Here is a 25,759-nt window from a genome sequence, read left to right on the forward strand (position 1 = left end):
TTCAACGATAAAACCTTTGATAATCGCTGCCCTGCAATTGTGAAGTTGTAAAAATAATTGTTATCAGTGACGCAATTGATAAATGTAAATGCTGCTCATAGTGAAATTTACACTTGGCATTGCTGCTTAGTGCATAGCCCAGTCGTGGTGTTTAGGGGTATGGACTGTGTTCCCCAAAACTCATGTGCTTTATTGGGAAATACAGGGCTTACTATGCTGTACCAGAATCTGGAATCTGCATACATAGATTAGCCTGTGATGGATGGTCAATTTGCTTCTATTCTCTGTATTAAATTACATTGTAAATTATAAAAAGGATGCCGGATTCTATACCACCTGCAAAGACCTTCTCTGCCTGTTTCAAAAAAATATTTCTTGTGTATTGAAGCATCCATTTAGTGCATTAATGCCATCTGTTGCTTTGAGACAAGTATATGAATGCTGATTTTGTATGTTTCTTAGTTTATGTGTGTCCTTGATACTTATGAGAAGTTTGTTGTAAGAAGATGCATGCTAACCTCAAAATTGAAACACCTCTTTCATATGGTGGGTGAGGGGAGTGAGATAATAGTGTGTTCTAGTTTGAAGGTAGTGGGAGAGACACATTCCTTATGTGTGTGAATATAACTCCATCACACTTCCCCCATCTTAGAAGAACAAACTATTTTATTCCAAATAGACCAGCTGAAAACCTGACATAAGCATCTAATGAAGAATTATTATTTTACGTTTTAAATGTATTTTATGTCTGTGATTGGCTCAATATGAAATATTCTCATTGTATGCTATTGGCTGAATCAGAGCTATTATCATATTGTAAATGATTGGTTAACCTCAAGCCTACACCCCTTTTGAATGATATTATTGTAATTGATTTTGGCAATAAACCTCAGAGGAGTATTTTGAGCATACAAGTAGCATCTCTGTGTCTTACTCCTTTCCGTTATATACCGATATAATCTATGATCTGGAGATGGATACACTTCTTGGAATGAGTGTCGGTTGAAATACTCGTCTAAAATTTCAGTCTAATATATTTTGAGTCATGACTTCCGTAACAGTTTTTGGTGCCAAAACCCGGGAGATTGATCGTCTGAAAGCTGTCACTGGAGAGGTCGGTCACTGCATCTGTGAAATAAAAAAACCTCGGTAGGTAAGGAGCTTATTCTTACACATCCTTTCACGCATGTATTGCCTAAGACTTGGGATTAGCTGTCATTACATCATATCTCCTGGATGTCAGGAAATTTATCCCAAGAAAAAGGTATGTTAAAACTTTTTGTGTGATGAATGATTGCAGGTGCGTACGGTATCTTGAGTTGTTGTTGAAGACGTATAATCTGGAATTGTTGATATGAAAGACATGAAAGAATTTTTGCCGGCAACGAAACTGTTAAGATGATTATTACCAGAATAAATTGTGAGTGATGACCCCACCCCATTGGAACGTACTGACATAGCGGATGCTTGAGAAAAGTTGTAACATACATATGATGTTAAAGGACTGCAGCTTCGACAGTGAGGGGAAAAATCTTTGCTGATCTGTTATAGTGTGCCATTTGTTATTTAGCGGTTGTATGAAATTGTTAAGGATCAAAGGTTATACTGTTGCCTGTTTGCTCTGAGATAGCCGAGCGTCGGGCGAAGTACTGACTGTCCGTAAGTGACAGAAGGGTTGGATATTTGTAAGTAATATCCTGTATTACCACAGGGACTTCTACGTTTAAGTCCTGATAATGGAGAACCCAGTGCAATAGGGAAAACTTTGAATGTTGTATTGAGTAACCATTGATACGCTCCTAGCACACTGCCAGCTTGTAATATTGTGTGTAAGGGTCCTTAAAAACTGTTAGTTGTATGCATTGTACAGACTGATTTCTAGCTCGCATTTGACAATCCGGCATATAGAATTTGTAGCTTAAGCGCCACATGTACCCCCCTCCCTATTTTTGGATACAAGCCAGGAAAAGGTGTCTTCAAATTGCTAAGCATTTTCCAGCTCCCAATTAGGGAGTACTTTTCCAATGGCAGCTGGCAGAAGCTATAGGGCACACGAAAAGGCTAAGAATGATGAAAGTCAAGAGGGAGAACTTGTGGTGAATGATTTTTTTCAGTTGACAGGTTCACACAGTATTTATTTGGCGCAGTTTTTTTCTGGCGCATTTTACGTGCCGAAAAAGCATTAAAAAAACACATGTTTACGCTTTTCATTTACATAAATGGGAAAGCGCACTGTTAGTACATACAACACACTTTTTTTACACATGCATTTTAAAAAAACGCATTGTGTATATAAAGAAGTGTTGAATCAATTCTTTTGAACGTAAAACAGACCAAATGTTCCCGTAGTCAATGGGAGTCCTAACTATGCGCCAAAAATTATGTGCAAAAAGCACACACAATGTGTAAAAAAACACTAAAAACAAAGCATAAAACACTTGATTAAGCTTCTTATTTACATCAATGAGAAAGCAAGCCGTTAGTTTTTTTTATGCAAGCCTTTTAAAAAAACGTGTTGTGTAAAAAATAAATTCCTTGGTGCATAAAATGCGACAAATGTTCCCAGAGTTAGTCGGAGTCCTAACTACGCGCCCAAAAACTTTCAAAAAGCGCAGAAAAAATCTGTAAAAAAAACGGAAGGGTGCATGGCCCAAACCAAATGAATGGGTCAGTGTGCTATCTATTAAAAAAAGCGCATAGCACACTGAAGCATTTCACTGAAGTGTGCTTGAGGCCTAACTTTATTTTTTTTGCAGGTTCCGCTGGACCTATTGGAATACGTCGTAGATTCAGTGGACTACTGCGATTTTCTAAGTTTTTTGTAAAATAAAATTGTTAACTAGGATTGTGTGGGGGAGTTTTTATTTCAATAAAAATATTTTCTTATGTCTCTGTTTTTTGAATACCTTATTAGCGCCTTTGTAATGGCAGTTGTCTGTTTGGCGACTTCCATTACTAAAGTGGGGCTTAGTGTTAGCCATTACAAAGTCTAGCACTAACCCCCTATTATTACCCCGGTACCCATTGCCTCAAGGGTTATCGGGAAGAGCCGGGTATGATCCAGTACACGACCACCTGTAGTGATGGTCGGGCACTGGGCTGGCCGCAGGCTGGTATTAGGAGGCTGGGAAGGGCCAAAAACTGTGGCCCTTCCCAACCTTGTAATGTTAGGCTGCTACTGCTGTGTTGTATCTGGCAGGTTATGAAAATGGGGGGACCCCACATTTAAAAAATATATATATTATAAGAAAAACGACGTGGGGTTCCTCCCATTTTCATAACCAGCCAGATAAAACACAGCAGCAGCCTCGCCTGACAAGGGTGGGAGAGGGCCACATTTTTTGTCCCTTCCCTGCCCTGCAATAACAGCCTGTGGCCGCTCCAGTGCCCGACTGTCACCACAGATGGTCGGTTACTGGATCGTAACTAGCTCTTCCCAGCACCCCTGATGGCGGTGGGTACCAGGGTAATAATGGGGGGGGGGGTTAGTTGCAGCCTTTTTACTGGCTAACACTAAGCCCCGTCTTAGTAACAGATGTCGTCAAACAGACAACTGCCATTACTAATGTGCGGATAAAGTATTAAAAAAACACAGATACATAAGAAAATATTTTTATTGAGAATCTATGATGTAGTCCAATAGGTACAGCGGAACCTGCAAAACAAAAAAAAAGCAATATGAAAAATACAAATACTTATACTGACCTACAGCGACTTCTGTCTTCTCCCCTGCACCACAATAAATACTAGAGGTCCCCACAAGCACCCTACACGCACCCCCCCCCCCCCCCCACACACACACACACGTCCACACAAACCATCAAACAACCCACCCCACAAGCACCCTGCACAACAATATGTAGAGCACTATCTATAGGGGAAGCTATATGTAGGGCATCATGGTGACTCAGTGGTTAGCACTATTGCCTTGCAGCTCTGGAGTCAATATGTGGGCACTATCTACAGAGGGCTGTATGTGGGGCACGATCTACAGGGGCTTCTATGTAGGGCACTATCTACAGAGGCTCTATGGGGGTCACTATCTACAGGGGGCTATGGGGGCACTATCTACAGGGAGCACGGTGTGTGTGTGGGACACAGTGTATGGTACTAATATAATCAGGGACACAGTGTATGGCGCTATTACAGTTAGTGGAGCAGTGTATGGTGCTTTATTATATTTAGAGGCGTTGAGAATTTTATCTTCATTTACAGGTGCAGACATTTTTTAAAAGTGAGAAGCTGAAGACATCTGAGCGGCTGTGTGGCACTATACACAAGGGGGAGCTGTGTGGCACTATACACATGGGAGAGCTGTGTGGCACTATATACAAGGGCCTGTGTGGTAGTACTAAGGGGGGGCTGAGTGGCACTATCTACTAGGGGGGCTATATGGCACTATTTACAAGGGGGAGGGCTGTGACTATCTACAGGGGGCTGTGTGTGGCGCAATCTACAGGGTTCTGTGGCACTAGTATGAGGCTCAAAGTATGAGGTGCTATGTACAGCCTGGTGACATATACTAACAAGAGACAATGACTGACAGATGGGAATGACCAAACCAAGTCCTGCTGACAGCAGAAATTGTCAAAGTAAAGCAAAGGCCAAAGACCGGAGTGAACCAGTCAGCAACATCCAAGTGTTTTTACAGTGGAGGTGGGTAATAATTGTGTGGGTTACCCTAAGAGTGACAGTCAGTGAAGAGCAGAAGACAGAAGTGGATGAAGATGTGCAGGACTTGTCAATGCACTGATGGGACCCAAAACCCAAACCTCAGGAGAAATGCATGAGATTGGTGATAGAATTATAATATTAAGTTGTGGCCCTATTGATTATATTGTTTGAGGTTTATAATCATAATATATAATGTCTGTACTTTATTATGAGAAAAAGGGGGGTTTGTGATGGATGGTCAATTTGCTTATATTCTCTGTATTAAATTACATTGTGAATTATCAAGCAGAATGCCGAATTCTATTCACCTGCAAAGACATTCTCCCCCTGTTTCAAGAAATATAAATATTTCTTGTGTCTTATAGAATCCATTTAGTGAATAAAAGCCACCTGTTGTTTTGAGACAAGTATATTAATGCAGATTTTGTAGGTTTCTTAGTTTATTGTGTGTGTCCTTGATGCTTATGATAAGTTTGTTGTAAGAAGATGCATGGTGACCATGACTGGATAACACCACCACACCGTGACTGGATAATATAATTTTACTGTGACTGGATAATATCACCATACCATGACGGAATAGCACCGCCATACAGTGACTAAATAACAACTCCATACTGTGACTGAATAACACCACCATAAAGTGACTGAATAATACCACCATAAAGTGACTAAATAACACCACCATACAGTGACTGGATAACACCCCCACATAGTAACTGATAATCCCTCCATACAGTGACTGAATAATACCACCATACAGTGACTGGATACCACCATACAGTGACTGGATACCACCACCATATAGTGCCTGACAATACCACCATACAGTGACTGATAATACCAGCTTACATCGGAACCAAAAAAGTTGTGCGCAACCTTGCAAGCATTTTAAACTGTCTGATAGGGAAACATTGAATTTGATGTGCATGTCGTCCTAATGCCAAAATTCTAGCCTTATAGTTATGTCTACCTCCCCCACACAAACAGACTATAACTAAGTCCCCCTCCATCACACATTTTATTTAGGATGAATTCACACGTTGCGTTCATATTGCATTTCCGCAACATGTGAATATACTCTTATAGTCAAGTTGCTCTCCTCCACAAAAAAAAATACTTTCTCCCCCACACATAATATTTTCAGCCATGTCCCCCTCCCTCAACATGATTTATAAAGAAGCTCTTACACCACAAAATAAACTGTAAAAAGTCCTTATCCCCACAAAAAAGATTTATAAAGAATCCCCCCACACTCCTATAGCATTTACAGTAAAGTCCCTTCCCCCACAAAATCGATCTATAAAGAATCAACACACATAAAGCACTTCTAATTAAGTGACCTCCCCCACAAAATTGATCTATCCGGAAGCCCCAACCTCTTACATATATCATTTATAGTTCCCTCTTCCCTCCTCTCTCTCACAGATCACATAAATTAACAAAGTTTAAATTAAAGAGGTCCGTGGAGAAGTCTTCATTGTGGCAGCAGCAGAGGAGAGAGGAGAGCTGCAGGAGACCCTGCAGGTTCTGAGTCTGTGTGCAGGATGGGCTGTGCTGATTAGTGGAGTAGACAGAAGGCCCTGTTGACCGCTGCTCCATCAATCAGCGCTCACTTCACACTGCAGAGGAGAGGAAGAAACATTACTCCTCTCTGTCGTGCGGCCTGTGCGTGTACCCTCCACCTCCCCCGTTTACTTGTTAGTTTGGCAAGGGAAGAAGATGTAAAAAATGATTTATAGATTAAAATTGAATTACTCTCATCTAGGGTCGCCCCTCACAAGGTGCCACCCTAGGCACTGGACCTACAGTGCCTAGTGGTAAATACGGCCCTGCACATTGCAATATGTTAATTATTAGCCACCACTCTATTTTTTTTAACATGTATATGGTTTTTTTAGGCATTGGTTTGTTATGATTTTGGATATGGTGACTAAATAAAGTAGGGGACTTGCAGGGACGGCGCATCGAGCATGGCCGCTTTTACTCGCGGCTCGTAACAGCCTCTTCAATATCCGCCGCATTGGAGATATACTGACCCCGGAGACTGCTGGCTGGTCATACCTGGGTTGGCTGTGAGTGGGGGTGACTGAGGAGCCCCTTCATTTTCATCCCCAGAGTCACAGGCGGTGTAACGCCGAGGACAGAGCGGCGACGGGAGCTCCTGCCACCATCTTGAAAAGCTGCTGGACAGTGGCGATTGCCCTTAGCACTCCAAAGCACTCCCGGGTGAGTGGATCTCAACCAGGGGAAACAGCCTTAGGGTCTCTGACAGACTACATCGTTCCCCCTGCAGATACTGCCGACCAGAGTGCACTGACGGAGATACAGGAGTAGCCGCCATCTTCTTAGGCCGCGGGATGGCCTCTCCCCTCTGCACCTCCGGGCCAGTGGACCCCCACAGGACAACTATCACAATAGATCTCGGAGGACTCCATCGATCCCCCTGCGCTCTGCAGATTAGGGTGGGGCATAGATCCTATGAGAGTTGCCTCCATTTTGGAGGGCCACACTGTGATTGTTCCCCAGCATACTTTGGACTAGTGGGGATACTCCAGAGGACTCCTGACCCTCTCTTCACGGCTCCCTGGGGACTCCATTGCTCTTCCTGGCCTCATACCGGCCACATTGCTTTGTAGAAGGCCTGCACTGTGACCCCCTCCCCCCTCACCGGATAACGAGTGAGGGTGAATTGCTCTGCCTCATTTTTGTCTGGGAACTGGACTTTGGCAGAACACTAATGCCATTTTGAATCCTAATGTCTACTGTCTGGATCTGGAATATACTGTAATGCCACTAAAGTTTTAATGATTGTCTGAATTCCATTGGGCCACTTTCCCATCTGATCCTCTGATATTCTGCTCTAATACACACTTTTGACGCCTCTCCCCTAGCATAGGGGACCGTGTCATGGACAGATACCTCACAAAGTCGTCAAAAAGAAAATCAACTCGCTCTTAGAACGCCCCAGTACTGGACACAATTGCTCCTTAACCTTGCATAAAACTAATGGAAACGCAAAAGGGGAAACACCGTCTAAACTCGCTCCTGTTAAAGTGCAATCCCCACAACCACAATTCTCTCTGGAGCTACTTACAGGAGATGCTATGACGCCCCCTCAGCTCTCTCCACAAAACAGCCCTCAACACTGCTTCGACATGGACTCGCTTCAAACTACCAAGGTAGCACAGGGGGTCTCAAAATTATTACAGATTTTTTTTTTTACAAACGCTTGGATGTCCTGCGTACATGTATAGACTCGGCGCTGGCCCATATCACCTCCAACTCTCAGAATATTGCTGTCTTGGAAACCAGATTCACTTCCTCTGAACACACCATTTCAAATCTGGAGGATATCCTGCGCCAGAGCAAAGTCAAGTCAGGCACTGAGGGATAAACTGGAGGATTTGGAGAATAGTTTTACAACAAAAACACATTTTAAAAAGGTGGACACAAATAGTTTCCTGGATGTTAAAAGTGCACATTATAAAAAATGGACAACCAACATTCATTTTAGTCAATTCAGATGGGTGCGAAAAAATTGCTCTTCCACAGTCACTTATAAGGATCAAGCTACAATCCTAAACAAAAGGTTAAAAACAAGGGATACCCGAAGAACCTCCTAACTAGTGCATTCCGGGATAATCTAACTTTATCCCAAGACCAATGCCTTAAAACAAGAAACAAAATGAAGAAGGAAACTAATGAAAAGAAACTCTATTCGGGCAACTTCATCACCTTGTTCAATGCTGGCAATGGATTAATCAGAAACACCCTAAACAAACACAGGGGAATTTGACTTAACCCTTTCAGGACTGAGCCTGTTTTGGACTTGGGGATGAAGCTGTTTTTTTTCAAGTCTGATGTGTCAATTTATGTGGTAGTAACTTTGGAATGCTTTTACCTATCCAAGCAATTCAGAGATTGTTTTCTCGTGACATATTGTACTATATGTTAGTGGAAAAATTTGGTCGATAAATTGAGTATTTGTGAAAAATACCAAAATTTTTTGAAAATGTGAAAAAAATAGCATTTTTCTAAATTGAAATGCATTTCCTTGTAAAACAGATAGTAATAGCGCACAAAATAGTTATTAGTTAACCTTTCCCCTTATGTCTACTTTATGTTTGCATCATTTCTTGAACATTATTTTATTTTTCTAGGACGTTACAAGGCTTTGAAAACTTGGCAGCAATTTCTCATTTTCAAGAAAATTTCAAAAGGCTACTTTTTAGGGACCAGTTACATATTACATAGTTCAGTTGAAAAAAGACACATGTTCATCAAGTTCAACCAAGGGATGGGAAAAGGGAAGGTAAAAATTTCTACACATAGGAGCTAATATTTGTTTGTTCTAGGAAATTATTTAAGCTTTTTTTAAAGCCATATACTGTAGCTACTGTGACCACCTCCTGCGGTAGATTATTCCATAGATTCACAGTAATCACAGTAAAAAAGGCTTGTCGTCTCTGCAAATTGAACCTTTTTTTCTCCAGACGGAGGGAGTGCCCCCTTGTTTTTTGAGGGGGTTTTGCATGGAACAGGATTTCACCATATTTTTTGTATGTGCCATTAATATATTTATAGAAATTAATCGTGTCCCCCATTATTCGTCTTTTTTCAAGGCTAAATAGGTTTAATTCTTTTAATCTTTTAGCTTCGTTGCTCTTCTTTGTATTTTTTCCAACTCCTGGGAATCCTTTCTATGAACTGGAGACCAGAACTGAACTGCATATTCTAGATGAGGCCTCACTAATGCTTTGTAAAGTGGCAATATTACATCCCTGTCCCGCGAGTCCATGCCTCTTTTAATATACGACAATATCGTGCTGGCCTTTGAAGCAGCTCATTGACACTGCATGCTGTTATTTAGTTTATGATTTACAAATACACCCAGATCCTTCTCAACATGTATACATATACAAACACACACATATATATACACACACACACACACACACACACACACACACACACACACACACACACGAGGCATGTATACATATACAGACATATATATATATATATATATATATATATATATATATATATATACATATTGGAACATATACACACAGACATATATACACAGAAAGGAACTTGCACAGGTTTCACGCAGAACGGGCTGTGGGGGCGGAGGTTCCTCCTCTGCTTTGCACTTGCTGTCTCTGCTTCCTCAATGTGTGTAACAAGGAGCAGAGAGTATAGAATTTAAACGGCCCACACAGTGGCGCCCCCTACTTGCAGAGAGGCTGCAGCGCCGTGTGCACTCACACGTCGCACACCCCTAATGCCGGACCTGTACACACACTACGTATACACACACTGCACACATATTACATATATACACTGCACACATACTTCATATATACACACTGCACACATACACATTACTGCACACATACTACATATATACACACTGCACACATATATACACACACTGCATATACACTGTGACAACTTGGGGTAAATTAGCTCACAGGATCGCCATATCCAGGGTAAGATGGTTGGCACACTTAAGAATTTTCACTCCAACACAGTGGATTCGGTAGGAAACTGGCTGCAAGTGGCTTTATTGTCTTCATACAGGAAAAAGCAGTTTTACAAAACAGTTCAAAAATAAACCCTAGGCCGTCCAGCCACTAACTAAACATACAGCTTCTCTAGCTATCAGGGTGAAAGGCCTTCTGCCCAGCACCTCACAACAAACATATGTTCTTACCAGAACCTCTAACTCCCACAGGCTGGCAATACCTGTCTTCCTCAGACTGGGAGCATTGTGTGATTCGATCACACCTTTCTTAAAGGAGCGTTAAAGGAACAGTGTCACCAAAAAATTTTTTTTCATGTCAGTTTTATGTTAGTGTTTTATTAAAAACGTTTTTATTTATTTGTGTGTTTGTGTGTTACTTTTTTCTATTTTTACACTTTTTCTTCCCTATGGGGGCTGCCATTTTTTTTTCCATTTCTGTATGTGCCGATTAACGACACATACAGACATGGAATACGGCAGCCACAGTCCCATAGGGACTGCGAACGGGCCCCGTCCCATCCACTTCTGTGTACGCCGTCTGTGTGGGAACGGCGCATTCGCCGCTCCCACACAGTCCAATTTGAAATGCGCGCCGTCCGGCGCCATTTTCTTGTGGACGGGAAGTCGCGCCCGGACAGTAAGATTACTACTTCCGGTCGCGGCTTCCGGACTTGTTCACATGAAGCAGCGGCAGCAGACGGAGCGGACGGGCCGGAGGGAGCCGCGGCGGCAGGAGCAGGTAAGAGATTTCTATGTATGTTTGTGTATGTTTACTACTGTATGTAAACCTACTACACTGTGTGTTAGCTCAAAAAATGGCGACACACAGTGTAGGAGGTTAGACAGTTCAATACCCTCGTTTCTCCCGGCACTAGCCAGGATAAAGGAGGGGGGGATTCTCAGAGCTCACTAGAGCGAGTGATTTTATCCCAATTTTGCAGCAAAAAGCAATGTGGTTGCTTTACCACATGCAATGCTGCAATTTTGGGAATAGCTCCATCTAGTGACCAGCGCTGGGAAATATTATAAATTAGAATCTAATTTATAATATTTCCTGACTCGTGAAAAAATAAAAAAAATGTGAACAATGTTTAATCACCTACACACTAACTGTTTAACTAAAAAAAAAAAAACATGTTTTGCTGGCAACACATTCCCTTTAACAGCTGGCAGCTAATGAGACTCATAAGGCAGCCAAAACCCTGGACTGTCCGGAAGATGGAGTGGAACCTCTACTATTGTATTCCACTCCAGCAACAAAGAACCTCCTCCAGGTTTCCTGCCTAACAAATAAGGAGAAAGGACATTTTCTCTTGAAACATTTCTTTTAAATATATAACTCTGGGCCCAAATCCTGCCCCTTAGTAGCTGCACTGCTACAACACATACACACTACATATACACTGCACATATACACACACACACACACACACACACACACACACACACACTACATATACACACACTACATACACAAACACACACACTACATATACATATACTGCACACATACTACATATACACACACTGCACACATACTACATATATACACTGCACACATACAATGGCAAAATAACAAAATGGCATTAACCCAATAGTGACCGCTCTAATCGGCTTTATTCCGATGCAGTAGCCTTTTTACGGTGCTGCATGGTAAACACCACTGGGACCAGGTAAATCCTCCTGTTCTCATCATGCCTGTTGAAGACCTAAGTGCTAGGTCGAAATGCGTTGCATGGTGTATTATACACATATGTAATCTATTTTAAAAGAATAAATTATTTTTTTATCCAAAAAACTGTGAAGTCACCCTCTTGCCACAAGCTACTGAGGCAATCATTTAGAATACAGGAGCGCCCCAAGAAGGATTGATCACTTTCCGAAATCCAGTCTACATACTACATATACACACACACACTGCACACATAATACATATATAGAAACTGCACATATACTACATATATACCCACTGCACACATACTACATACACACACACTACATATACACTGCACACATACTACATATACACACATTGCACACATACACACTACATATATATATACACACACACACGCACACACACACACACACACACTACATATACACACACTACATATACACACACTACATATACACTGCACACATACTACATATACACACACTACACGCATACACACACTACATATTTCACACACTAAATATACACACACTGCACACATACACATACACACTACACACATACACACACAATACATATACACTGCACACACACACACTGCACACATGCTACATATACACACACTACATATATACACACTACAAATACACACACTGCACACATACACACACTGCACACATACACTACCGTTCAAAAGTTTAGGGTCACTTAGAAATTTCCTTATTTTTGCAAGAAAAGCACAGTTTTTTTCAATGAAGATAACATTTAATTAATCAGAAATACACTCTATACATTGTTAATGTGCTAAATGACTATTCTAGCTGCAAACGTCTGGTTTTTAATGTAATATCTACATAGGTGTATAGAGGCCCATTTCCAGCAACCATTACTCCAGTGTTCTAATGGTACATTGTGTTTGCTAACTGTGTTAAAAGGCTAATGGATGATTAGAAAACACTTGAAAACCCTTGTGCAATTATGTTAGCACCGCTGTAAACAGTTTTGCTGTTTAGAGGAGCTATAAAACTGACCTTCCTTTGAGATAGTTGAGAATCTGGAGCATTACATTTGTGGGTTCGATTAAACTCTCAAAATGGCTAGAAAAAGAGAGCTTTCATGTGAAACTCGACAGTCTATTCTTGTTCTTAGAAATGAAGGCTATTCCATGCGAGAAATTGGCAAGAAACTGAAGATTTCCTACAACGGTGTGTACGACTCCCTTCAGAGGACAGCACAATCAGGCTCTAACCAGAGTAGAAAGAGAAGTGGGAGGCCCCGCTGCACAACTGAGCAACAGGACAAGTACATTAGAGTCTCTAGTTTGAGAAATAGACGCCTCACAGGTCCTCAAATGGCAGCTTCATTAAATAGTACCCGCAAAACGCCAGTGTCAACGTCTACAGTGAAGAGGCGACTCCGGGATGCTGGCCTTCAGGGCAGAGTGGCAAAGAAAAAGCCATATCTGAGACTGGCTAATAAAAGGAAAACATTAATATGGGCAAAAGCACACAGACATTGGACAGAGGAAGATTGGAAAAAAGTGTTACGGACAGACGAATCGAAGTTTGAGGTGTTTGGATCACACAGAAGAACATTTGTGAGACGCAGAACAACTGAAAAGATGCTGGAAGAGTGCCTGACGCCATCTGTCAAGCATGGTAGAGGTAATGTGATGGTCTGGGGTTGCTTTGGTGCTGGTAAAGTGGGAGATTTGTACAAGGTAAAAGGGATTTTGAATAAGGAAGGCTATCACTCCATTTTGCAATGCCATGCCATACCCTGTGGACAGCGCTTGATTGGAGCCAATTTCATCCTACAACAGAACAATGACCCAAAGCACACCTTCAAATTATGCAAGAACTATATAGGGAAGAAGCAGGCAGCTGGTATTCTATCTGTAATGGAGTGGCCAGCGCAGTCACCAGATCTCAACCCCATAGAGCTGTTGTGGGAGCAGCTTGACCGTATGGTACGCAAGAAGTGCCCATCAAGCCAATCCAACTTGTGGGAGGGCCTTCTGGAAGCATGGGGTGAAATTTCTCCCAATTACCTCAGCAAATTAACAGCTAGAATGCCAAAGGTCTGCAATGCTGTAATTGCTGCAAATGGAGCATTCTTTGACGAAAGCAAAGTTTGAAGGAGAAAATTATTATTTGAAATAAAAATCATTATTTCTAACTTTGTCAATGTCTTGACTATATTTTCTAGTCATTTTGCAACTCATTTGATAGATATAAGTGTGAGTTTTCATGGAAAACACAAAATTGTCTGGGTGATCCCAAACTTTTGAACGGTAGTGTACACACACTACATATACACACTTCACACATACTATGTGTCACGATGCGGGGTGTGGACCCACTGGGCCGTACCGCATAGCGGGATGGCAGCTGGCCAAACAGGTAAAATACAGAGTTCAATAGTTCAGTGAGGATATCTGAGGCAACGTAGACAGTAGCAAGGCAGGCACGTCTGGGACCAGACGGCGGGAAGACGTCAGGTGAGGCGTAGCAAAACAGGCGTAGACCGCAGCACAACACGGCAACAGCACAGCACGGCACTAGAACTGGGTAATACGGAAACAGGATACGGGATACAGGAACAAGGTACACTGGGAAACTGGGAGACCATTAGCACAACAAACTTCGGGTAACAAACAACGCTCTGGCAAAGAGCAAGAGGGCAGAGCCCTTTTTATAGCCCAGGGCATCCTGGGCTAGATTGCAGACCTCCTGCAATATGTGCACACTGGCCATTTAAGACCATGCAAGTGTGGGCACGCGCGCCCTCCGGAGACAGTCTCGATGTCCGGAAGTGAGTACCAGCGCCTCACAGGAGGACGACGCTGCACACAGGTAGGATGTCCATGGCCACGAGGTTTAAGTCAGAACGACGGGCCGTGGCCATAGACGTTACACTACGTATATACACACTACATATACACACTGCGCACACACACTACATATATACACTGAACAAGTACTACATATACACACTGCACACATACTGTTCATATGCATACATATACACACATACATACAGTGATTGAACACTCCAGTCATCCCTTTAGATACCATATATATACTGACACTTATCTTCTTCCTGTAGTTTGCTCCTCCTTCTCTGCAACTTCAGTCTCCTCTCACTTCTTCAGCAAGGGGAAGGGGTCAGGAACTCAGTGCTAGGGGGAGCGGTGTGCAGATGGAAAGTAGTCGTTTAAGGGGCTAACAGGGATAAAGAAGCTAGAAGTCTGAAGGACCACTGGAATGTGGACAGGACTAAACTGTACAGGGTTTAGGAGACATCAGTATCAGCAGTTATACAGGTCAGAAGTGCAGATACAGTGAAGGAGCAGTGCAGACACAGTGAAGGAGCAGGGTGCTGCTGACCTGTACAGCTAGTGGGCAGTGAATTAGATGCAGAGCAGGACGCTGGGCAGGGGCTTCACACATTAGCAATACAAGCTAAAGTAACTGCTGCCCAGCATTATGCTATTCATATATTCCCCTGTACCATCCGTCAGGTCCCAGCCAAGCCGCTCTCTCCGCTGCTGGTTGATTTCCTGCTCTTTGGTCTCCTTCATCTGCTCCTCTTTGGCGGGCAGTGTCAGGGGCGGATCTTCTTTCAGATGTATCTAGCGTTCAACGTGTAATACATGAAGGAGTACATGCTGCATGTTCATGTTTATAAATTATGCCTGGTGGCTCAGATCAACGTATATATATTGTGGATGTGCAGTCTATGTCTAGTTTCTCACAATTCTAATGTTAAATAGTCTATCCTCCTAATTTTTTTTTGTTTTACTTGGCACCAGCACTCCACACATTTGACCCAGCTGATTTTAATTTAAGAATGACCTCATAAGTGTTTCTGCTCTTGCTTGTTCTCTCTCAGTTGGCCACTGGGAGCGCATGGTAAGGTGAGCTTATGCCATCTGTTCACATGTTGTGGTGCTGTGTGGTGGCATCTGTTGCTGTAGTGCTGCACTTGTGAGGGGACATGGCCCAGAGCCAAGGAGGCTTGGCACAGCCTGATAGCATGGGTGCTTTTGAGCCCCTGGGTTGCTCCTTCTCCAGGAGAAGTGCTGTTTATGGCAGTGGCCACCATGCGGTGCTGCAACCGATAGAGTAGGGACCCACTTTGAAAGAGGTCACCGTGAAGCGGCAAGTGGGCTTATACAGTTTGATCAAAATGTTAACAAAGAACCTCATGTTCATGTTCATAAATTATGCCTAGCGGCTCAGATAAACGTATAGATTGTGGATGTGCGGTCTATGTCTAGTTTCTCAAAATGCTTACATAAAGTAGATAATTGTTGTTTTTTTATTTTAAAGGTACAGTGTGGCAGCCAGGAAAACTTGTGTAATATGCCAGGCGGCCCTAAATATCAACAGGGGGACCGCCATGGGGCAAATGCCAACCCGCACCCGACAGACAAATTTTACTTCCCTGGCAGTGATGTAGCTAGTTGAACGCAGGGCATGGAGCCACAGTTTTAAACTTTATTTATTTATAAGGAAGCACTTGCTGGAGACACGGGGCACTATGCAAAAAATCTGGGGCTTGAGCCCTGAGTGCCTGGCGCTAACGATGCCCCTGCTTCTCAGCAGTCATCTCATTATCATCACAGGCATGATTACAATGAAGAGTAACACCTGTAGACAGATAACATAAGATCCAACATTGAAAATAGGTAATGGACACAGCTTTTCTTCTTTCCCTTCATGCACAATGACCTCTGCCCAGGTCACAGAGCATGCGCAGAAAAGCCTCCTATAGAAGTCAGTGGGTCCTTTTCACAGGCTTCTATAGTCTATATGGCTGCTGTAAAGCATATCTCCAAATGCTGTTACCAGCTCAGACAAGATGGCTGTCTCATAAGCATCTACAGAAAATAGAATTAAAAAAATCTACAATCAAAAAATAAAAACAGATTAGAAAAAAAGATTATGTTTCACTATCTGGTTTTAATATTCTAAAAAAAAAATATAGGTAATACATTCCCATTAATTAGTCTGTAATTAACACAAAGAAGATAATGTATTGGTCCATAGTTTGCGATGAATATATTGTAGACATTGTAGACGGAGAATGAAAGACACCAGAATGAAAAAAGATAACCTTCAAAAAATGTTCTTTACTGTTCTCACCTTGAGTTGCATTAGATGCACATCAACATGCTTGCATTGAGGGTCCTCTTGCACAGACTGGGTAAGTCCTCTTACTCTTTCAGCTGTGCTTCTTATCCAGGTATCAATTTCAGGTAGGTGCAAGATAATTTTCCAGTCTGCCCCCGTATGGACTGGAGGTGGCCTTTCAGACCGCTGGACACAATCCTGACCAATAAAGGGCTCCATTTTGCACGTGTCACCAGCGTTAGTGTCCATGATATCTGCTTCCTGTGATCTGGTCGTCGTCAGACTCATGACGTGGAGCTATTCATACCTGTGAAAGTAAAATAATAGTAAAGATCAAGTTTCCACAACATATTTACGGAGATTTAAAACTAATGCTAAAAGCAACCAATTACATTACCACTCTTTGGAAAATGATTGGTTGCTATATGTATGCCATACAGTGCATAATTATTAGTACCATACAATGCCCACATAATGCTATCATACAGATACCAAATAATAGTCACTTACAACACCAACATAATAGAGCCCTGCAATACCAAAATGCCACCATACTATACTTAGTTAATACCAACACACTATGCATGACTATTTGCAAATATGTTGTATTAATCTTATTTCTGTAAGTTAGGCCTATAGTACAGTACTTTCAAGTTGCTTGAGACCACCCAGACTAAATAACACTTCCAAACATGTCTGCATTTAATGTATAGTAAAGGGGAGGTAGGTTTCTAGTCTACATAAAATATATAGTAAGGGGGCCTCTAAACTGCATATAATATTATTTATTTATTATTGTTACTTATATAGCGCCAACATATTCCACTGCGCTGTACAGAGGTCCTCTTTTACTGTCCCCATCGTGGCTCACAATCTAAATTCCCTATTGGTATGTTTTTTGGGGTGTGGGAGGAAACCGGAGTAGCGAGAGGAAACCCACACAAACACAGTGAGAACATACAAACTCCACGCAGATGTTGTCCTTGGCAGGGGCGTAACTAGGAAAGACTGGGCCCCATAGCAAACTTTTGACTGGGGCCCCCCCTCCCCTGGGTGTCACACAACCCCCCCTTGTAGATAGTGCCTTTTCTACAGCCCCCCTGTAGATAACGCCATACAGCCCCCCCTGTAGATAACGCCATACAGCCCCCTCTGTAGATAGCGACATACAGCCCCCTCTGTAGATAATGCCATACAGCCCCCTGTAGATAACGCCATACAGACCCCCTGTAGATAACGCCATACAGACCCTCTGTAGATAGCGCCATACAGCCCCCTCTGTAGATAACGCCATACAGCCCCCTCTGTAGATAACGCCATACAGACCCCCTGTAGATAACGCCATACAGACCCCCTGTAGATAACGCCATACAACCCCATTTGTAGATATCTACAGGGGGGGCTGTATGGCGTTATCTACAGGGGGGACTCTGTATGGCGTTCTCTACAGTGGGGGATGTATGGCATTCTCTACAGTGGGGACTGTATGGCGTTCTCTACAGTGGGGGCTGTATGGCGTTCTCTACAGTGGGGGTTGTACAGCGTTATCTACAGAGGGGGCTGTACGGCGCTATCTACAGAGGGGTCTGTATCGCGTTCTCTACATTGGGGGCTGTATGGCGTTATCTACAGAGGGGGCTGTATGGCGCTACCTACAGAGGGGTCTGTATGGCGTTCTCTACAGTGTGGGCTGTATGGCGTTATATACAGAGGGGGCTGTATGGCGCTAACGCCATACAGCCCCCACTGTAGAGAACGCCATACAACCCCCACTGTAGAGAACGCCATACAGCCCCCTGTAGAGAACGCCATACAGCCCCCCTGTAGATAACGCTATACAGCCCCCCCTGTAGGTAACAGTATACAGCCCCCCTGTAGGTAACGCTATACAGCCCCCCTGTAGGTAACGCCATGCAGCCTCAACCCCAAAAAAAAATCCGACCTACAGTGTGTCCTACAAAAGACATGCATCCCTAGGGGATACATGTGTGATCGCTGGCAGCGATAGGGAGAACGAGGGACCGAAAGTCCCCCAAAGTTCTCCATGACTAACCTCTGACTTCCGGAGTTTGCGCAGCGCAATAAAAATGAAAGGAGTACTGGCCACGCATGCGCACAAGCGCGACCGGCGCTCCATTCATTTCTACAGAGCTGCCGACACAGACCCCGGAAGTCCGAGGTTTGTGATGGAGAACTTCACGGGACTTTGAGTCCCCCGTTCTCCCTATAAAATGCCAGCGATCACACATGTATCCCCTATCCTGTGGATAGGGGATACATGTCTTTTGGTTAATGACAGAGCGGGGAGATACCTCCCTGCTCTGCCGTAGTGTTCAGTGGCGTCGCGCTGTTGCAGCCATAGCGGCTGCTAGCGGAGCCTCCGGCCATGGTGGGGGCCCGTGCCGGCGGGCGACACGGGCCCCCTCATGCCGAGGGCCCAGTAGCTGCTGCTACAGCGGTAGTTACGCCACTGGTCCTTGGTTGGATTTGCTTGGTTGAACCCAGGACCCCAGCGCTGCAAGGCCATAGTGCTAACCACAGAGCCACCATACTGCCCCACTGAGAGGGAGCAGGGTTGGCCTCTAGTCTGCATATATATATATATATATATTTTGTAATGGGGGGTCTCCAGCCTACGTGTAATATATATCAAGGGGGAGGGGGCTCTAGTCTACATATAATACATAGGACCCAGCACTGCAAGGCAATAGTGCTAACTACTGAGCCACCGTGCTGCCCCAGTAAGAGTGAGCGTGGTTGGTCTCTAGTCCGCATATCGATATAGATATATATCCTAATGGGGGGTCTCTAGACTGCATGTAATATATATCAAGGGGGGAAGGGGGCTCTAGTCTACATATAATATATAGTTATGGGAGAAGGCGGTCTCTAGCCTGCATATAAAATAAAGCAAATCGGAGGGGGGTCTCTAGCCTGTATATAATATATAGTAAGGGGTGTCTCTAGTCTGCATATAATATAGAGTAAGGGGCAGAGGGGACGGCTGCAGAACCCAATCCGCCCCTGAATGGAAGACATACTAAGTACTGGTATTTTACTTATTTGTTGCATTTAATCAAGGGTCTACTCGTTTTTGCAGCCATGGATTAGAGCAAAGTTGCGTACCTTCATCCTTTCCTAAATTGTAACTGTGATCCTATAGAAATATATATTTATGTTCAAAGGGAATGTACTTATTTATGCAGTGTACTGTATATTTTCAACATTCTGCTATAAAACATGACCAGTAAATGACCAATGTGCTATTTAGAAATATAACCGATTTATATATATTGTGACAACTTGGGGTAAGTTAGCTCACAGGATCACCATCTCCAGGGTAAGATGGTTGGCCCACTCCAGAATTTTCACTCCAACACAGAGGATTAAGTTTGAAACTGGCCGCAGCTAGCTTTATTGTCTTCATACATGAAAAATACAATATATATATAATATATATAAATGAATATGCATCTCTGCTCTTCATAGTTGATAGAGCACTTTCATATACAGTAATAGCACAAATGTCTCATGAAACTCCTAATCGCTTTTCATGGTGACCAGAGGTCATACACTTGTGTCTAGACGTGTGTCAATTAATAATTTGTTCTTGGAATACCTACTCTGACATCACAGCTCAGTAATCATGGTGCCATAAATCAAACCCACGTTGCTGTGCTACATACAGAAGAGAATATATAGAGGAAAAATATAGTAGTAGATTTGAAAAATAACAAAAATTGAAACAAACCCAGTCATAAGTTAATACAAATAAGAGGTGATCGTACTTTTGCAGACTGGGGCCTCATGCACACGAAAGTAAAAACGGGCGTAATTACGGGCCCATAGACTTCTATTGGCCACTGGTACCTTCCCGTTTGCTTACAGGAAGGTGCAGTGCCGTTGAAAAATATGGAACATGTCCAATTTGAGGCTGTAATTATGGCACGGGCAGGCCCATAGAAGTCGGGTGGCTACGTGTGTGCACCCGTAATTACGGAAGCTTTGCTAGGCGACGTCAGGGGATAGTGACTATCCAGGGTGCTGAAAGAGTTCACATGGACTGCTGCGTCATCCAGGGAGGTCGCACTGGATCTCAAAAGAGGGACGCGTCACCAAGACAACGGCCGGGGTACGTATGAACTTCTTTTACTTACAATCGCTGCGTTCCGCTGCGGAAACTCTGCCCGAAATGGCTGCCCCTTCTCCCTGTCCACCACTGATAGAGAGAAGGGGCTGCCGATTAGTGCAATGCAATTTTGCATAGAAAACGGGTCCGTAAATACGGGTGGAATACTGATGACAACGGGCCCGTACTTACGGGCACGGGTCCGTAAATACTGGTGGAACACGGGTCGAATACGTGTGACAAAGTACCCATACTTACGCCAGTATTTACGGGAGGAAAAAAATAAGCTTGTGTGCATGGGGCCTAAGTTTGGAACTGTTTTGCCATAAGCATTTTAACAGTCAAGATTACATGTTCAAAAGGTCATGTATTATGAAAAAACAGTCTATCTATATAATTTTATACTGCTCGGTACATAGTATAAAATGTGGGTCCAGTATGTAACATCCAAAGCTGGACCTGAGTACCTCTTAATTTCTGTCCCATGCACAAGCCCTCCCCCACACCAGCCTCCCTGTCAACAGCAGTGAACAGACAAGTAGCTAACCCCAGAACAGTATGGAGGAAACTTAATTCTCGGCTCTTAACCCCTTAATGACCGGGCATGTTTGTACCTTAAGGACCAAGCCAGATTTGTCAAATCTGGTATGTCTGACTTTATCAGAGAATAACTCTGTGAAAGTTTTGAATATCCAAGTAATTCTGACATTGTTTTTTCGTCACATGTTGTACTTTATTTTAGTGGTAAAAGTAAACTGATACAATTTGCGGAAATTAATTAAAAAATAGAAAAATGGAAGAAATTTTGTAAAAATTAAAATTTTTCCCTATTTTTAACTGCAATATGTCACATATGTACACACATACTGTACAATTTTTTTAATTAAATATATATTTCCATCTCTTTACTCTATTTTGGCAGCACTTTTGAAAAAATAAAATAATTTTTCAGCAATTTAGAGGACTTACAAATTGAATAATAATTTTATAAATTTAGAAGTACATTTTGTTTTCCTGCACCAAGCCAGGTTTTCAGAGGCTCATAGGTCTCAGAGTGATGGAAACCCCCACAAATGACCCCATTTAGAAAACTAGACCCCTTAAGGTATTTACCTAGGGGTATAGTAAGTATTTTGACCCCACAGTTTTTTGTTAAATTTAATACATAGCAGGTGAAAAAAAATCACTTTTTTTCATAAAAGTATCAGTTTGAAGACCAATTTCTTTGTAAAGCGACCATGAGAATGAAGAAACACACCACAAAATCTATCACCCTGTTTCTCCTGTTTTCAAAAATACCCACATTGTGGCCATAATGCGCTGCCTGGACACACGGCAGGACCCAAAAGGAAGGGAGCACCCGGAGGCTTTCAGGACTCATATTTTGCTTGAAAATGTTTTAGGCCCCACTGTACATTTGGAGAGGCTTTGAGCTGCCAGAACGATAGAAACTCCCCATAAACGACCCCATTTAGAAAACTAGACCCCATAAGGTATTTATTTAGGGGTATAGTAAGTATTTTGACCCCACAGTTTTTTGCTAAATTGAATGCATAACAAGTGAAAAAAAAAATTATTTCACTTTTTTCATAAAAGTATCAGTTTGAAGACCGATTTCTTTGTAAAGCGAACATGAGAATGAAGAAACACACCACAAAATCTATCACCCTGTTTCTCCTGTTTTCAAAAATACCCACATTGTGGCCCTAATGCGCTGCCTGGACACACGGCAGGGCCCAAAAGGAAGGGAGCACCCGGAGGCTTTCAGGACTCATATTTTGCTTGAAAATGTTTTAGGCCCCACTGTACATTTGGAGAGGCTTTGAGCTGCCAGAACGATAGAAACTCCCCATAAACGACCCCCTTTAGAAAACTAGACCCCATAATGTAATTATTTAGGTGTATAGTAAGTATTTTGAACCCACAGTTCTTTGCTAAATTTAATGCATATCAGGTGAAAAAAAAAATAATTTCACTTTTTTCATAAAAGTATTAGTTTAAAGACCAATTTCTTTGTAAAGCGAACATGAAAATGAAGAAACACACCCCAAAATCTATCAGCCTCTTTCTCCTGTTTTCAAAAATATCCACATTGTGGCCCTAATGCGTTGTTTGGACACACGGCAGGGCCCCAAAGGAAGGGAGCACCCGGAGGCTTTCGGGACTCATATTTTGATTGAAAATGTTTTAGGCCCCACTGTACATTTGGAGAAGCTTTGAGCTGCCAGAACGATAGAAACTCCCCATAAACGACCCCATTTCGAAAACTAGACCCCTTAAAGGAACAGTGTCATCACAAATTATTTTTTTATATGTTAAAGATGTTAGTGCTTTATTAAAAACGTTTATATTTATTTGTGTGTTTGTGTTTTACTTTTTCTTATTTTTACACTTTTTCTTCCCTATGGGGGCTGCCATTTTTTGTTCCATTTCTGTATGTGTCGATTAACGACACATACAGACAAGGAATACGGCAGCCACAGTCCAATAGGGACTGCGAACGGCTCCCGTCCCATTCACTTGTGTGTACGGCGTCTGTGTGGGAACTGCGCATGCGCCGCTCCCACACAGTCCAATTTGAAATTGGCGCCGTCCGGCGCCATTTTCCTGTGGACCGGAAGTCGCGGCCGGACAGTAATATTACTACTTACGGTCGCGGCTTCCGGAATTGTGCACTTGGACCAGCGGCAGCAGACGGAGCGGACGGGCCGGAGGGAGCCGCGGCGGCAGGAGCAGGTAAGAGATTTCAATGTATGTTCGTGTTTGTGTGTGTTTACTACTGTATGTAAACCTACTACACTGTGTGTTAGCTCAAAAAATGGCGACACACAGTGTAGGAGGTTACACCGTTCAAACCCCTCGTTTATCCCGGCTCTAGCCAGGATAAAGGAGGGGGGGATGCTGAGAGCTCACTAGAGCGAGGGCTTTTTACCCAATTTTGCAATGCTGCAATTTTGGGAATAGCTCCATCTAGTGACCAGAAATGGGAAATATTATAAATTAGAATTAATTTATAATATTTCCTGACTAGTGAAAAAAATAAAAAAAATTTGAAAAATGTTTAATCACCCACACACTACATGTTTAATTTAAAAAAAACAACATGTTTTTCTGGCAACACATTGCCTTTAAGGTATTTATCTAGGGGTATAGTTAGCATTTTGACCACACAGGTTTTTCGCTAAAAATATATTGGAATTAGTCTGTAAAAATTAAAATGTACTTTTTTTCTGAAACAACATAGACATTTTTATTATTTACAAGGAATAACGAAGAAAATGCACCCCAACATTTGTAAAGCAATGTCTCCCGATTACGACAATACCCCATATGTGGTAATAAACTGCTGTTTGGACCCACAGCAAAGCTCAGAAGGGAAGGAGCGCCATTTGGATTTATGATTTTGCTGGAATGGTTTTCGGTGCCATGTCGCATTTGCAATGCACTGGAGGGACCAAAACAGTGGAAACCCACCAAAGTGACCCCATTTTGGAAAAACCTTCAAGGAATTTTTCTAGGGGTATAGTGAGCATTTACACCCCACGGGTCTTTTGCAGAGTTTATTAGAATTAGGGCGCGAAAATTAATATCAAAATTTTTTCCACTAAAATGTTGCATTTTCTCATTTTCACAAGGGATAAAGGAGGAAAAAAACAACCATTTTTTATAAAGCAATTTCTCCCAAGTATGGAAATACCCCACATGTTGTCATACGTTTTTTCATTAGAAATGAATTAAGCCTTTCAGGACTGATCCATTTTTTGCTTTCATATTTTAGATTTTCACTCCCCGCTTTCCAAGAGCCATAACTTTTTTATTTTTCCATCAATAGAGTGGTGTGAGGGCTTATTTCTTGCGGGAGGAGCTGCAGTTTTTATTGGTACCATTTTTTGGTACATAAAAAGTGATTAAAAAGTTGTATTACATTTTTTTTTTAGAGCTAAGGTGACAATTATTAAATTTTTTTAAGGTGTGCACTGTGCAAATTAAATAATGGTATATTGTAATAGTTCGGACTTTTACGGACGTAGCGATACCAATTTTGTTCATTTTTTTCCATTACTTTAGAAGAAAAATGCGAAAAGGTGTTGTTTTTTTTACTTTAAAAAAAAAAAAATTCTCACTACTAACTATAATTCTTCTACACATTTTATTAATCAATCCCCTTAGGGGACTTGATCCAGTGATCATTGGATCACTGGTACAATACACTGCAATACTAATGTATTGCAGTATATTGTTATTCTTACAGGCTTCTGTAACAGCGCGATCGCTGTACCTGTCCATTAGTCCCGGGTGTCAGCTGTAATACACAGCCGACACCCGCAACGTATGGAGCAGGCTCAGCACGTGAGCCGGCTCCATACATCATCCGCCGCACCATGACGGGCAATTAAGTCATAGTGCGCAAAGGGGTTAATGCACAGCGGATGGTTCAAAGTGAAAATTGCAATTTTCCACTGATACGCCATTTTAGTGCATAATATGTCGTGCCCAGTTTGTGCCACAGAAGACAAATACCTCATAAAACGTTAAGCGGGTTCTCTCGGGTATGGCGATGCCATATGTGTGGGCGCAAACTGCAGCTTGGGCACACTGTAGGGATC

The 25,759-nt window shown here is 42.4% G+C and overlaps 1 protein-coding gene across 2 annotated transcripts in view; it reads right to left on the bottom strand.

The window, feature by feature from the left end:
- AKAP6 (A-kinase anchoring protein 6) overlaps positions 1-25,759 on the bottom strand; it is a 439,319-nt gene that overhangs the window by 382,286 nt on the left and 31,274 nt on the right. For both annotated transcript variants that reach the window (XR_012851289.1, XM_075843564.1), the window contains exon 2: positions 17,036-17,330. Coding sequence is in view for 1 of the 2 variants with exons in the window: in XM_075843564.1 (XP_075699679.1) it covers positions 17,036-17,311 (276 nt within the window). In the remaining variant the exon portion in view is untranslated. The remainder of the gene's footprint in view (positions 1-17,035; positions 17,331-25,759) is intronic.

The sequence above is a fragment of the Rhinoderma darwinii genome, chromosome 12 (genome assembly GCF_050947455.1).
Source record: "Rhinoderma darwinii isolate aRhiDar2 chromosome 12, aRhiDar2.hap1, whole genome shotgun sequence".
Taxonomy (NCBI): Eukaryota; Metazoa; Chordata; class Amphibia; order Anura; family Rhinodermatidae; genus Rhinoderma; species Rhinoderma darwinii.